Raw genomic sequence first — 15,771 nt, 5'->3', positions numbered from 1 at the left:
TTACATTCAAAATATCACATCAACACATATTTATATCATATCATACAACTATTTAAATTCAAAATTTTTACTATTCAAATTCCAACTCAAAATCTAATCACCCAAATAAACACACCCTGTAATAGAGAAAATGCAAATGCCGAACAATAGGTCATTTATCACGATCTAAAGAAGGAGAAAAATGCTTTATATCTGCATTGGTACCAGAGAATATCATTAGGCTGGATTTTTAAAAAATAGAAAATAAAATATTCACAAATCTCAAAACGTACACAAGAGGATGGATACCCAAGAGGTCAGGTTAAAATAAAAAGTAAAAAGTAAAAATAAATCTGCATTGCCACGTGTCAGACCGCTATTGGAGGAGACCGGATAGGCGGGAAGTTGGGATAGGAGCTTCCACAATCCAAATTTAATTCAGTGAGGATTGTCGTATGCTACCTTCTTTGTTTTTTCTCATCTCCCCCAATTTAACAAGTCTGAGAATTTTTTATTTTGAATTTTCTAAGAATTGTGAATTTGGCAGAGGGTGATGCCAAATTCTGAGCAGAAGATTTCTGATTTGATTTCAGGGATAATGTAGGGTTTGGGGACGATTCTGAATTGGGGTTTTGGTACAGAGAGTCAGTTCACTTGATGGAGATGAAGAGAGTAGAGGAATCGAAGCCAAGGGAAGCGATTCTGTATGTTAATGGCGTCCGTCGAATTTTGCCCCACGGATTTGCCCATCTCACCCTTCTACAGTATCTCAGAGGTATGACACATAACAGCAAGACTAGATTAGTTGGGCAGAAATATTGATATTATATTAGTAGTTGGTAAAAAAATAAGGATAAATGACTTTTTTATCCTTGTGAGTATATTAGGGTGTGTTTGTTTGGGGGTTTGGATTTTAAGTTGGGATTTGAATAGTAAAAATTTTGAATTTGAATAGTTGTATGATGTGATGTTTTTAATGTAAAATTGGTTTTTAATATAATATAAAAAATAAAAAATAGGTGTTTGATTTGATTTTTTTTTTTTGGGAAAAAATGAGATGAATAGTATAAATCTAAGAATCCCCTAAACAAAGGCACTCTTAGTGTAACAAGTAGTGACAATTGTGTAATAATAATGAAAAAGTAGGGGTAGTTTTATAATAGTATGATTATTTATGAAAATGAGAGTATTATTTTGGAACGAACAAAAATGGTAAACAAGACTATTCTATTGGGACGGGGGAATATTATTTATCTTGGCATTGATTTGACTATTATAAGACTAATAGAAGTATTTTTGCTATTTTTAGTTATTTGTACTTACGTTTACATATAATAATTAACTTCAAATATCAACGCTAAAAAAAGTAAATGAGAATAGATTTTGACGACAACCAAAAAAGAAAAATAAGAATAGATTTGAATAACGTATATAAGACAACGATATTTAATTAGTTAATAATAGTGATTATAATATTATTTTATTATTTTTATATAATAAATAATATTGGTAGTTTATATACGTAATTAAAAAAATAGAATATGTATTTAAATATATTTAAAATTATATAGCATACAAAAATATATTAATATAAATATTATTCTGTATAGAATAAAATTTTTTATAGTACAAATAAATAAAAAAATATATTTATTTATTACAAATTCATTACCCATAACCTCACTATTACAAATCTAACCAGGTTATCCCTTACTGGACAAGTCGTTGTGTATTTATTTATATTATTGTAGGTTGTTTTAATTTTTAATTATATTGATTAATTATGAATTAAAGTGCAGTTTAAGGATTAAAGTATAATTTTAATATAAAATAATTTTTAAATTAAAATAAAAATAATAAAACACTTGGGGTGCTTTTGGCAATTAATTAGCTATAACTAATTCAATTAGCTAGTTTGACTAGTTGATTCAATTAACGATTTGTATTCAAATGTTTGGTAAAATAACTGTTTGACATTAGCTGTTTATAAATAAAATGACTATTAAATATATTGATATGTTATTTTTTAAAATATTTAATTTTGTTTACTTTGATTTGAAATTTATAAGAGTTTTTGTTATTAATTATTAAAAATTATAAAAATATTATAAATTTTTTTTAATTTTTTTAATTTAAATCTGAGAAAAATATTTTTACTAAAAGTTAATAATTTTTTACTGAAATTATGTAAAATATAAAATAATAAATTTTTCGTAGATATATTTTTATTATATTAATTATTATTTTAATATATATAAATAAATTAATAACCTTTATTTTTTCTATTTGATTTAGTTTTAAAATTTTATATATTTTAGAAATAAAATAATTTATATGTAATAATTAATAATAATTATTATTTTAAATTTACAAAAATAAAAATATAATTTAATAAATTAAATATATCAAAAATAATTAATAAATACGACTATAAAAATATATTTTTATATATAAAATAAATAATTAAATTTTAAGGATAAATAAGGAATGAAAAAAATTAAAATGAAAAAAATTCTTTGTGGATGAGCTTTTCAGAATTTAAATTAGCTTTTTAATTGGTCAAACAACTCTTTCTCAACCACCTTCTTGGTTATTTGCAAATGGGAGATATTTGATATCCGAATAGAATTGAACAAGTTGTGAACCATATCGAGATTAATCGAAAATATTTGTAAATAATTCGAACTGAATCGTAATTAAAAAAAATTAATTAAATAAAACTATTTTCAAATATTTCAAATATTCAAATCAAATATAATATTAATATAAAATTTAAAATATAATAATATAAATGTATAAATATATTCGGTTCAGTTAACTGAATAAAAAAACTATAAAAAATCGAAATCGAACTGAACAAATATCAAATATATAGTATTTATCGGTATTTATATTAAATCAAATTTGCTCAGTTAACCGAAAATTTGACTCAACAGTTCAGTTCGATGTTTTTGTCCAACCCTAGTTGAAATAATATGGTTGGAGGTTATCGGAGGGCGGGAGGAAAAGGGCTGTCTACGGGACAATAATTATTGATTTTTACAAAAAAATTACAAAAATAAATAGAAAAAAGACTATTTAAAATATTTTATTCCTTTTATTTCTATTGCATAATTTAGGTCTACGACTAAACATCAAACTTTAATTTAACACAAATCATTTAGTCTACTATTTGCTGCTTAGGGGTGACTGTAAGCATCTACTATCATGTAGTTTGGTTTATAGGTACTTGAATGTATGTAAGCCATTAAGAACTCTGGCTGCTTTTAAGATATGTTTCGAAAGTATTTGTTGTTTTAGATTATTTTAGTAATGGTAAAAGTTTAAATGAAAAATATGTATTTGATGTGATATAACGGGCACTTGGATGTAATGTTTTAGATATATATATATATATATATATATTTGTTCTTTTCTTTTTAATATTATAAGGGTGTTATTGTTTGAGGGTTTGAATTTTTAGTTGGGATTTGAATAGTAAAAATTTTGAATTGTAATAGTTGTATGATGTGATATAAATAGGTGTTGATGTGATATTTTAAATGTAAAATTAATTTTTAGTATAATATAAAAATGAAAAATAGGGGTTCGATTTGATAATTTTGGAGGGAAAAAATTTAATGAATAATAGAATTTTGGAGAAATTCTCCAAACGAACACACCGGAAAAAAACTTGTTGGATGAATTTCTTTTTTTCAATATATATATATATAGTGGCTTGAGAAATCCAACAAAACAAAGTAAAATTCAAAAATATATTTTGAATTTGAATAGTAGAGTTTGAAACTATAAATTCCTAAGTGATAAACAAAGAGGAAAAAGAAAAATTGGAAAAGTAAAATGATGATCCAAATGAGATTTTCTTGGAATTTTTTCTAATTGAAGATGCTCATCTCCATCGTTGAAGATGCTTATATACGTATCAAATCAAATTGTCCGAAATCGCTTCCATGTCGGTTACCCTTGGACGGCCTAAAAAATTGTTTCCACGTCGATAGCCGTAAAAAAGCTATTTCTACGTCGGTAACCGTCAAAAACCGCTTTCACGTCGGTTACCATTGAACCGTCTGAAGCTGCTTCCTCGTCGGTTACCGATCTGAACTTTTCGAAATCGTTTCCTCGTCGGTCACCGATCTGAATCGTCCGAAAAAACGCTTCCACGTCGGTTATCTTTATAGCCGTCCCAAGGCCCAAACTCGGATGAAAATCGTCTGTCGGGGCAACCATTCGACCAGCATGGCTCCAACAACTATCTGACCGAATAATTCTGGCGCTCCACTAGATTGCCGCTAGGCTCATCCATTCATTCTTCCTGGGCTTATACTCTAACCTCATTTTGTTGTGCTCAACAACTTACATCTTCCTCCTCTGACTCCCAAACGCCACTCTCGATCGGCGTAAGAAGTGTGGTTGGGAGTCTGCAACAACCATTGGGAGTCTTCAACTATAAACTCCATGTTCTCGAGCGTCAATTCGGTTACCGACAAGGTATTCCTGGCTCTCTTGCTCGACCACACTACCGACTTCTTTTGAGCAACCACCAACTGACTCTCCGGCCACAAATCCTCCAGCGGTTAGGCTCCCGTATTTGGGTCCCGGTGGCTGACCCTTCCAAAGCCGGCCAACCAGCGGCTGACCCTCTAGTGGCCGACTCCCTGAGGCCAACCGACTTCCCACTGGAGAGAAGTTTGGTAGACATATCCTGAGGCCAACCGACTTCCCGCTGGACGGCTGTCTCCAACCCTTCCCATATGAGGCCAACCAACTTCCCTCTGTGTTGGGTCTTTCCGAGGCGACCACCGTACAAGGTTAGGTAGACAACTCCGCATACTTCTCCAATTTCTTGTTGATATTCCGAATTTTAAATCAGCATTTCCATTTGGCAGCACAATCTCGATCTCTCCTTCATCTCCCGAGTTCCAGTTCCAGCAACCGTCCGATCGGTCATGGCCCGATATGAAACACTGCCCTTTGCTAACTTGAAGCCTGAAGATCTTCAAGCTCTGGCTCAAGTCACGATTATTTTTCTGATTCAGCACCCCACCGAGTCGGCGGCTACTCCAGTTTTGCACTGATTGATGGAACAGATCACCTTACTTCAAGCCGACCTTCCAGTGATCCAAGCGGTCGGCCCGTCTTAGCCTCCGATCTTTCAAATGACTTTCAAAGTCAGCCGACTTAAAGATCATGTCGTCAATATAGGCTTCTATTTTGAAAACTTGATTACCTTCCCAGAACATCAGTTGTTGATGCAGAGATAATGGCACAAATTGGGACGTATGAATCCAATCTCTTCCTAGCAGCACCGAATACGTGGTATATGCATCACAGATATGAGCATCGACATAAAGAGGTTTCAGATGAGGCACCGTTCGTTCAGGGAGTTGAGAGAAAACCATTGGTGGGGGACCATCTGTTGATGGATCCGGGTCCATTCGAGTTCCTCAAAAGAATTATTGGCTAAGTTAGCCAAAACGGACTCCTCCAAAATAGGCTCCTGCCAGGTCGGCTTTTCTGGTTGAAGCTCCTTAATAGTAGAAGACCCGTCCTCTCCCGAGAATGCGTGAAAGTCGGATGGTCGATAATTCCTGGGAAGAGAATGTTCATTAATGATCTCAGGGAATGGTCATTGGTATGCGGACCGATTGATAACCTGTGGAGTCATATCAAAATGGACTCTCAGAACGTGTGCGACGACGTCTGGGTCCTATCCGACCGGATAATGATCCGAAACTGAAATGAAATCATGAGGATGATCTCCAGGTCGGTCATCCCTCTGCTCAGGTCGGTCATCCCTATGTTGAAACGACTCAGGATGAATCCCCAGAGGGATATTATTTGGAAAAGTGAGGGGAGTTTTCCCTCTCTCCCCTACTAGGGGCGGTAGCCCTTGGAATGGTGTTATCCACGAACGATGGCCCTGCAAAGTTTGTCTAAAGGCGCGACGGAGATATTCCTGGAGGTGAAAGCGTGAAGTGAAGTGTAACTCTCGACAGGGCTTGATCTAACATTTTTAGTATCAAGTTTTGTTGCTCGTGCAACATTAACTGCACGGTTGTTGTTTGCTGATTGTTCATTTGTTGAACATGATTTAACCATTCATATGGTATTTGTGAGACGATCCCCATAGTGCGGATTGATGGTGGAATTTCCGTGATGGCCCCGATAGCTGTGCTGAGGCTTTGAGATTGAAAACCTGCCATGAGATTTCTTGCAATGACTCGACCAGATCGAAGTTGTATGAAATTCTATTACGTAGGATCAACAATTTTGCATTTCTCCCATTGTGGTCGCCAATTTGTTGACTTGAGAAATCCAACAAAATAAAGTAAAATCCGAAAATATATTTCGAACTTTGAACAATAAATCTTGGAACTATAAATTTTCAAGCGATAAACAATGAGGAAAAAAGAAGACTGAAAAGGATAACTGAAAAACTAAAATGATGATCCCAATGAGATTCTCTTGGAATTTTGTCTTATTGAAGATGTCCATCTCTTCGATGAGGATGCTCACATACGTATCAAATCAAACCGTCCGAAATCGCTTAAACGTCGGTAATCGTAAAAAAATTGTTTTCACGTCGGTAACCATCAAAGACCGTTTCCACGTCAGTTACCTTTGAACCGTCCGAAGCTGCTTCCTCATCGGTTATCGATTTGAACTCTCCGAAACCGTTTCTTCGTCAATTATCGATCTGAAATGTCTGGAATCGTTTCCTCGTCGGTTACTGATCTGAAGAGTTCGAAAAACCACTTCTACGCCGGTTACCTTTGTAGTCGTCTCAAGGCTCAAACTTGGATGGAAACTGTATGTAGAAGCGACCGGCCTGGTCCCAACAATCATCCAACTGAATGACTTTGGCCCTCCATTGGATCGCCACTAGGCCATCCATTCATCTTTCCTGGGCTTAAACTCTAACTTCATTTTTTTGTACTTAACAATATATATATTGTTTGATGAATAGAACAAAACAAGGATAAAAACATAAATCAACTTAGCATATATATCTCCCACACCATGTAGGTTTTTGCTTTGTTAATTGTTGAATTTCATATTGTTTGGGGTATAATTGGAGTACTTGCACTTGCACAACGTATTGTTCCGAACGAACAATTTAATTTCAAGCCGTGATGTGCATGTTGTTGGTAGTTCCTACTCTGAGGGTACTAATCTAGGCCGAATTTACTATCCCAATTGAAAACACAAACAGGACATAAATTTCATTCTGAAATCTAACTCAAATCCTTTCGCGATCACTTGGCGTAAGACTCACAACCCCACCCATATATACCTATGTCTCTGTGGTTGTTCGGGTTCGTTTCTTGCAAGGAAACTTCTCAATGCTGCACCATCTGATTTTTGTCTCGATCGTATGATTTGTAATTTGGAAGTCTTGAACTTGATCTCCAATCTCATTTAATCCAATGCCAAATTCACTCTCAAGAACAACTAAAAGATCAACTATAATCCCAAGTTCTTGATGAACTCTAAATGTCACATCTAATATATTACTCAATAAATGAAAAATATTTACGTCCGAACTCTCTCTAACTCTATGATCTCTCACTTTAATCCTCCCTTATCACAATTATGAGTTAAAAATCGATTAAAAATATCTGAATCAGTTGTGTTGGGTATTTTAGCCTTAGCGTTATAACGTGAGGTTTATTGGTTAATGAATGAGCATTCTGGTATGTCGTGGAGGTGATACTCTGGCTTGAGCTGACCAGGGTGTTACTGGAGTACTTGCAAGTGCACATCGGATTGTTTAAAACAAACACTATATTTCCAAGCGCGGTGTGCAAGTTGTTGTCACTTCCATTTGAGAGATTATAATAAACTGAGATGATTTGTTGACCCACTTCGGATCTAAATGTTAGTATATGTTAATTTAGCCAATAGATTGTAATTAGCCTATCCTCTCATTAATTGTAAATAGCATATTAGTTATAATTAGATTGTCTAGCCATGAAGTTAACCTATAAATTAGTCTCATCAACTGTAAATTATCTATAATTTAGCATTTCATAAGGGTAGTTAGCATATAGATCAGTCCTTAATCCTATATATACTTTGTATTGTAATCAAAGAAGATCATCAAGTTTTGGGAATGAAACAAATTTGTCATGGTATCAGAGCTCTTGGTTTAGAATTGTCATAGTTTTGGTTGATTTTATTATTGAGAAATCTAATTGTTCCTTTCGTTGAGAAATATTTTGGTATTTTTTTGGATTTTTTTTTTGGATTACACCTGGCTATCATAAAATCAGATTCTGAATTTTGTGTCAAGTTTACGGGAAAAAATTATTCAACATGGGAATTCCAATTCCAGTTGTATGTTACTGGACAAGGGCTATAGGGACATATTGATGGGACTACTCCACCACCTAACGATGCCACTAGAATGGCTCAATGGACGGTCGAGGATGCACGGGTAATGTATTGGCTTATAAGTTCTTGCGATTCTCAAATCATACCTGATTTGCGTCCATATAAAACTGCTAAAGAAATGTGGGCATATTTCAAGAAAGTTTATTGTCAATGGGATTCAGCAAGAAGATTTCATTTGGAATATGAGATTACAAATTACACTGAAGGCAGTCTGTCTATTCAGGAGTATTTTTTAGGTTTTCAAATCTTATGGTGTGAACAGTCGGAAAATATTTGTGCTGCTGTCTCCAAAGAGGCACTTTCTGATGTATTGGTGGTTCATGCAATTAGCAAGCGAGATCAATTTCTGATGAAATTGAGATCTGACTTTGAGAATGCTCGGTCTAATCTTATGCTTTGTCATCCTCCTCCTACGTTGGATGAACTTTTTGGTGAATTGCTTCGCGAGGAGCGACGTCTCCTCACATAAGCCACCAATTTATCCATCAATGGTGTTGGTGATGTTACTCCCATTTTCAAAAATGCCTTTCTTTCATTTGAACTTTCTAATAATCTACTTTCTGTTAGGAAATTGGTCGAAAACAACTATGATGTGCACTTTTCTCGAAATGGTTGTTGTGTGCAGGATCAGATGTCGGGAACAATGATCACAAAGGGGCCTAAAGTGGGACGCATGTTTCCTCTCCATATCCCTATCCCTTGTAGTGTTTTCTTGGCATGTTCTGTTGTTCCTAATAAAAGTAATGTGTGGCATAAGCGTTTAGGACATCCTAACTCATTTGTTTTGTCTCATTTGTTGAACTCTCCAGTCATTCTCGTGATTGTTCAGCTTGTAAATTAGGAAAAAGTAAAGTTGTTCCTTTTCCTACGGTTGTTGGTCATGCAAATAACTGCTTTGATGTAATTCATAGTGATGTATGGGGGATTACACCTGTTATTTCTAATGCTCACTATAAGTATTTTGTGACTTTTATTGATGACTACAGTCGTTTTACTTGGATTTATTTTCTTCGTTCCAAATCTGAGGTCTTTTCGGTATTTCAAAATTGTCTCATTTGTTGAAACCCAATTTTGTAATACTATTGATTGCTAAAATTTGTTACAGTAATTTCTATACAAATTCACAGGGAATTTTATTCGAAAGTCAGTGAGTAGGATTTTATAGGAAAGCGATCAGATATAACAATTTTGTGGTTGTAGACCCTGAGTAGTCATCACAATTATTTATACTCCTTTTACTGGTGTGTTTCCAGGTCGAAATGGGAACTCAGGATTATGATATTGTAAAGCGTGGTAGTGCTGTTGGAGTTCCTGAAATGCATCTCTCAGCAAAACTCCAGGTGGGATGTCAGCAAACAAATTTACAACCCCAGTATTTTTATTTGTGCAACTTGATATTCTTACAAAATTTGATGTCTTAGTTATTCCAAGCCCCTTTCCTGCTGCAATGTTTAATTTTAGTTTTCCTGCTGGTTTTTTTTGTTACTAAAAGAACTATTGATCATATTTAGATTTATTACATTGATGTTAGCATTTATTTATGTGTCCATCTTCTTAGAGTTGAATTGGCTGAATTTTTGTTAATTGTAGGTTACAGGTGAGGCAGAGTATACAGATGACGTTCCCATGCCACCTAACTGTTTACATGCAGCACTGGTGTTGAGCAAAAAACCCCATGCTCGTATACTTAAGATGGATGATGATGCAGCAAGATCATCTCCCGGGGTTGCAGGAATTTTCCTTTCCAAGGATATCCCAGGGGAACACATGATTGGGCCAGCTGTTTTGGACGAGGAACTTTTTGCTTCTGAGATTGTGACATGTGTGGGTCAGGTATGCTCTGGTTTTTCTTATTCATTTTTCTCGATAACGTGGGAACTCACTACCATTAGTTTTCGAATGCGCACTGGTTTGTTTTATTCTTAATTTGTGTCTGTGGTTTAAGTTGAATATGCACCTGGTTCTTAGTTTTATTTTGATCTCCTTGTTTTTTATTCCAAAGTATAAGGAGATTCCTTTGACAGCAGAAATGGTACTCCTGGAAGCTTTCGAACAACATGAATTCTTTTCATTACTCTCATCCAGATGACTGCATCTGTGCGAGGCATGTATGATGTGTAAACTATATCCCACAGAACTTGAAGATAAATTCAATATCTGAACCCAAGGAATTGATGCTAAGGCATAAAATCAAGCCATTCTGGTATATTTGATTATGACTATGTAAAAGCTTCAAGTTTGTCACATTCTCCTTAAAAGATTGGCTTGACATATAGAACTCATAATTTAACAAATTCAGCTGCATAAACATGTGTTTCCAATTTGCTTGCTTGCTGTTTGTCGTTCACATTTAGCTAAGTCAAAAGAGTATTATTTTTCAGGCTATTGGAGTGGTGGTGGCTGATACCCATGAAAATGCAAAGCTCGCTGCTCGAAAAGTCAACATTCAATATGAAGAACTACCAGCAGTCTTATCCATTGAAGATGCTATCAAGTCTAATAGTTTCCATACTAATACTGAAAGATGTCTTGTAAAAGGGGATGTTGAACATTGCTTCTCGTCTGACCAATGCGATAAGATTGTAGAAGGAAAGGTGCAGATAGGGGGTCAGGAGCACTTCTATTTGGAGCCAAATAGTACTCTGATATGGACTAATGATGCAGGAAATGAAGTTCATATGATCTCATCTACACAAGTAAGATTTGGTAACCTATAAGGCCTCTTTTTTTTTTTTGGGGGGGGGGGGGGGGGGGGGGGGGGAAGGGGGGTTGAGTAACCAGAAACCTTCATGATGCAATTGAGCTTCTCGTGGGGCCATTCAGACCCTTTCTCCTTTTGGTTTCTTGCATTGCCCATTATAATGTTTAAGCCTTTAAGGTGATGCTCATTGCTTGAATTTTGAGGACTGCATCCCATTGTGATTTTGTTTCTGATGAGACCTTGTCCGAAAATTCTCCCAGAATCTCATTTCTTTCTCCCCACCTTTTTTCTTGTCACCCCACTAACATGAATAGTGAAATCATTTTAGAGTGTTTAATTTTGATTTTGATATTTTTGAGGCGAAAGTAGTTGTTGATTGTATAGTTTTAAATAGAAAATGGGTATTGGATGTAATGTTTTTTGAGGGAAAATAGTAGAGTGAGTGGTAAACAGATAAAAAAAAAAGAAGTAGAACGAAAGAATGACAAAAAAAAGAATATCCTTAGTTTTCCATTATGCGATGCATGTGACATCCTATATGACCCACCTGGAAAAACACAGCAAGAACCTTAATTAGCAACATTCTACTTGCTGCTCTGCTTGACTCATGTGTAATTTGTATAAATGCCATGAGTAATTAGATTGCATAAATTCTCAAGCTGCATTTTTTGCTTTCATTTGTGCATACTAATGATATGTTGGAGGAATTTCACTTGCATATTATTATCATTTAAAGATGATTTTAGTACACACGGAAGCATACACAAGTTATGAAATAGGGGTTAGAACTTTTTCCACCGACCTAACTCTACTTGTTTTAAGTTTTACAAAATGAAACCAATGTGGTTGGGGAATTGAAAAGGTTAAGGAATCATAGATTGGATACTTAGACCTAGAGGTTTGAAGAAAAATACTTGGGTGATGCAAATCGAGAAGGAATCAAAATTGTAAGTAAATAATAAATACTTATATTATCAGCAAAGGTTCTGCATTCTTTATCTTGTAACACAGGGAGTTGGAATGGTACTTTGAATTTATTCATGGTTCATAAATAACTTTGCATTTTCTCTAATATATATATATATATTTTATTTTTCCATTATTATCCTAAATCATTTCAGAGCATTGCTTTTGTGTCTCAGATTGCTTGAAAGAATCGCGGGTTACTGCTGCTTTTCCTACCTTTTTGCTGATAGCATTTGTAACAGTTGCTTTACTTACATTGTGCTTGCTACATTTTGGCAATTTCAGTGAAGTGAACTCAGATTTTCAGAAAATGTTACTCCCCTTATCATCCAAATTTATGTCCATTTTTTTTATTAGTCATAAAAAAAATATTCCCATTTTCTTTCTAGAAAAAAAATGTTATTGTACCTTTTTTTACTATAAAAAAATAACTATTTTTATCCATTTTTATTAAAACTCGAGCTCAACTATATGGGTATAAATTTTGATGACCAAGGGAGTAACATTTATGTAATTATGTTTGTTTCCAGTGCCCAGAGAAGCACCAAAAATATGTTGCTCGTGTTCTTGGTCTCGAATTGTCAAAAGTGGTCTGCAAGACCAAAAGACTTGGGGGTGGATTTGGAGGGAAAGAAACCCGGTCTGCTTTCCTGGCTGCTATAGCTGCCATTCCTTCATATTTGCTGAATCGTCCTGTGAAGATTACACTAGACAGGGATGTAGACATGATGATAACCGGACAACGCCATAGCTTTCTCGGGATGTATAAGGTACTTGTTAACTTGCAAATGTCATGAATAGCTTTTATTGAGAAGGGATCCGGGGCTCCATCTCAAATCCACTTGGTAGTAGGAGGAGTTGCCCTTCACCTTTATAAATTAAGGGAAGCTCCCAACATTTTTCTAATGTGGGACACTCTAAACTCCCCTTTTGAGATGATAATCATTTTGAAAGTATTCATAGCTCTGATACCATATTAAAAAGGAATAAGGACTCCGGAGTTCCATCTCAAAACCAATTGGTGATAGAAGGAGTTTCAGTTTACCCGGGAGCTCCAAAATTTTTCTAATGTGAACACTCAGCAGCTTACATACTTCACCTTAAGGAAAATTTGTTCCAGTAAAATTACATTGATCATAGCATGTGAAAGTGTCCGTCTCATTATCTTCATATTATTTGCCAATATTCATGCTTAGAATGGTGGATGTCCTTATGCCACACTTAATTTTCATCTTTTGCTCGGTAATAACTTGAGTGAGTGGAATAAGGTGTTTAGGCTTCACTGTTGCATAGTAAGATGATAAAAACACTTGCCCCATCTCATAGCTGTGGTGATATATTAATTCCTATGTCAAGTGGTTGGCGATAATTGCTTTTGTTTCAGCATTGCCCTGTATAATTTTTTGGTGCTTTAGTATATTCAGGATATAATTAGTGATAAAATTACATTTTGTAGGTTGGTTTTACGAATGATGGAAAAGTACTTGCTTTGGATCTTGAAATCTACAATAATTGCCCTATAGAATTTTTTAGTGCTGAAGTATATTCAGGATATAATTAGTAATAAAATTACATTTTGTAGGTTGGTTTTACTAATGATGGAAAAGTACTTGCTTTGGATCTTGAAATCTACAATAATGGTGGAAACTCGCTTGATCTTTCACTTCTGGTGCTTGAGCGTGCCATGTTCCATTCAGACAATGTGTATGAGATTCCGAATGTTAGGATTAAAGGAAAGGTTTGCTTCACTAATTTTCCCAGTAATACTGCTTTCCGAGGGTTTGGCGGCCCACAGGGCATGTTAATTGCTGAGAATTGGGTTCAAAGAATTTCCATGGAAGTCAAGAAAAGCCCAGAAGAAATTAGGGTATGTAACTGTAACCAATTCCTTTGGTATACATTTTTGTTTCTGTACTTTGTACTTGTCAAATTGGGTAGTGCAATGTTGAGTTTGCAAATTGAAAATATGTTGTTTTCCTTAACCATGCACTTGCTCTTTCAGGAGATCAATTTTCAAAAGGAGGGATCAGTTTTGCATTATGGTCAAAAAATTGAACAGTCCACCGTGGAACGTCTATGGAATGAACTGAAGATGTCCACAGACATATTGCATGCTCGCAAAGAAGTTGAGCTATTCAATCTTCAAAATAGATGGAGGAAGCGGGGAATTGCTATTGTTCCAACAAAATTTGGCATCTCTTTCACTGCTAAGTTTATGAATCAGGTAGACTATCTCTTTCACTCTTTCTGATTCTATCTGATTTTTTTTTTTTTTTTTTTTTTTTTTTTTTTTTTTTTCTGTATGTTAAAGCTGTTTGATTTGAAAATACTTTTCTTCGTCCTTCCTAAAGAGGAATCAGTTCTGCATTTTTTAAACTGCAGCTATCACCTACGTTTTTCTTCATTTGAATTTACACACAACACACATATATTCACATCATAAATAAAAAGTTACAAAAAATTCATATCATATGTCAAAATACATGGCTAGATTTACAAATAATTAAATAGAGATATTTGTATTTAAATCCCTTAAATCAAAGGATAAGGATAGACGGATTTATTGGCTAGGATTTTCAAATTAGATTAGATAGTTTTTGTTTTTTTGTTTAGGTATTGGTTTATATGTGTTAGAAATATGAAATTGAAATTATCTATTTCAATCATAAGAACTCATGCATATTTATAATGGTATACAAATAGTCAAATAAGACAAGAATTCTACAAATCCGTCAAACAAAACAACTACCATAAATATAATATATATTTTCTAAATATATTTTAGCATCTAGGTGAAGAGCCACTCCACTTATTACCAATTGGTTTTAGGTTGGAAGCCCAGATCCCTTCTTAACAATTCCTCCACAAACTCAACGTATGATCTAATAAACTTGAGTTTGTCAGAAGTAACCGAAAGTGATGTAGCAAGAATTATCCACTAGATCAGTCTGAATCAGAACTCTCAACACGTTATGAAACTAAAATTTTCTATTTTCATAATAAGAACTTGTGCATATTTATAAGGACATCGTCTAAATAAGACAAGCATCTTACAAATTTCTAAATAAGACAACTATTATAAATATAATATATATTTTTTAAATATATCTTAACATGTATCCTATAAAATAGCCAAAAACGATTCTGGATATTTTTTTTGATTCATTTATTCATATGGTATCAGAGTTTGGTTCAAAAGAAACCTTGCTGCCTCCAATATAGAGTTCTAGTTGTTCCTTCACCGCCAAACCCTAGATTTTGTTCCCTAATTTTGGCCTTAATTGCTAAAGCATTATACAACTTCAATTGTTGATTTTCTTCCATCATGTCAACGTCAAAGACAATTGTCACCCCAAAACCTAATCACTCCAAGGAAGCATTTAACAATAAGGAAATTGAGAAATTAAGGAGTTTGTTTTGCTCTCTTGAAAAGCCTTATAGAATTGGTTCACTTGCTTTTTCAGGTAAAATCTGGTCCTCTTTATGCAAAAATGCCTCAAGACTCCAAAGTGTTTTATGATTTCAATGGGAGTATAAACTCTGGAGCCACAAATCATGTAGCTCCTACTTCCCAATTTTTCCGCACATATAATCCCTACTCAAGTAACCGGAAAATTATTGTGGCTGATGGTTCTCTCACCATTGTTGTTGAATTGGTAATATTTCTATATTACTATTACATTTATCCTAAAAGATGTTCTTTCATGTCCCTAAAATTTCAGCCTATCTGG

General features: G+C 34.4%; 1 protein-coding gene across 1 annotated transcript in view; it reads left to right on the top strand.

Moving 5' to 3' along the window:
* The first annotated feature begins 461 nt into the window (after nucleotides 1-461).
* LOC127259152 (xanthine dehydrogenase 1-like) overlaps nucleotides 462-15,771 on the top strand; it is a 38,452-nt gene continuing 23,142 nt past the window's right edge. Inside the window, 7 exon segments of the mRNA XM_051286299.1 lie at nucleotides 462-754; nucleotides 9,627-9,713; nucleotides 9,964-10,206; nucleotides 10,755-11,069; nucleotides 12,571-12,810; nucleotides 13,623-13,907; nucleotides 14,043-14,264. Coding sequence (XP_051142256.1) covers nucleotides 686-754; nucleotides 9,627-9,713; nucleotides 9,964-10,206; nucleotides 10,755-11,069; nucleotides 12,571-12,810; nucleotides 13,623-13,907; nucleotides 14,043-14,264 — 1,461 coding nt within the window. The 5' untranslated portion in view covers nucleotides 462-685.

The sequence above is a fragment of the Andrographis paniculata genome, unplaced genomic scaffold (assembly GCF_009805555.1).
Source record: "Andrographis paniculata isolate CXL003 unplaced genomic scaffold, ASM980555v1 Contig5END, whole genome shotgun sequence".
Classification (NCBI taxonomy): domain Eukaryota; kingdom Viridiplantae; phylum Streptophyta; class Magnoliopsida; order Lamiales; family Acanthaceae; genus Andrographis; species Andrographis paniculata.
Note: the sequence above shows the minus strand (reverse complement) of the source record. Positions and strands in the feature narration are given on the sequence as shown.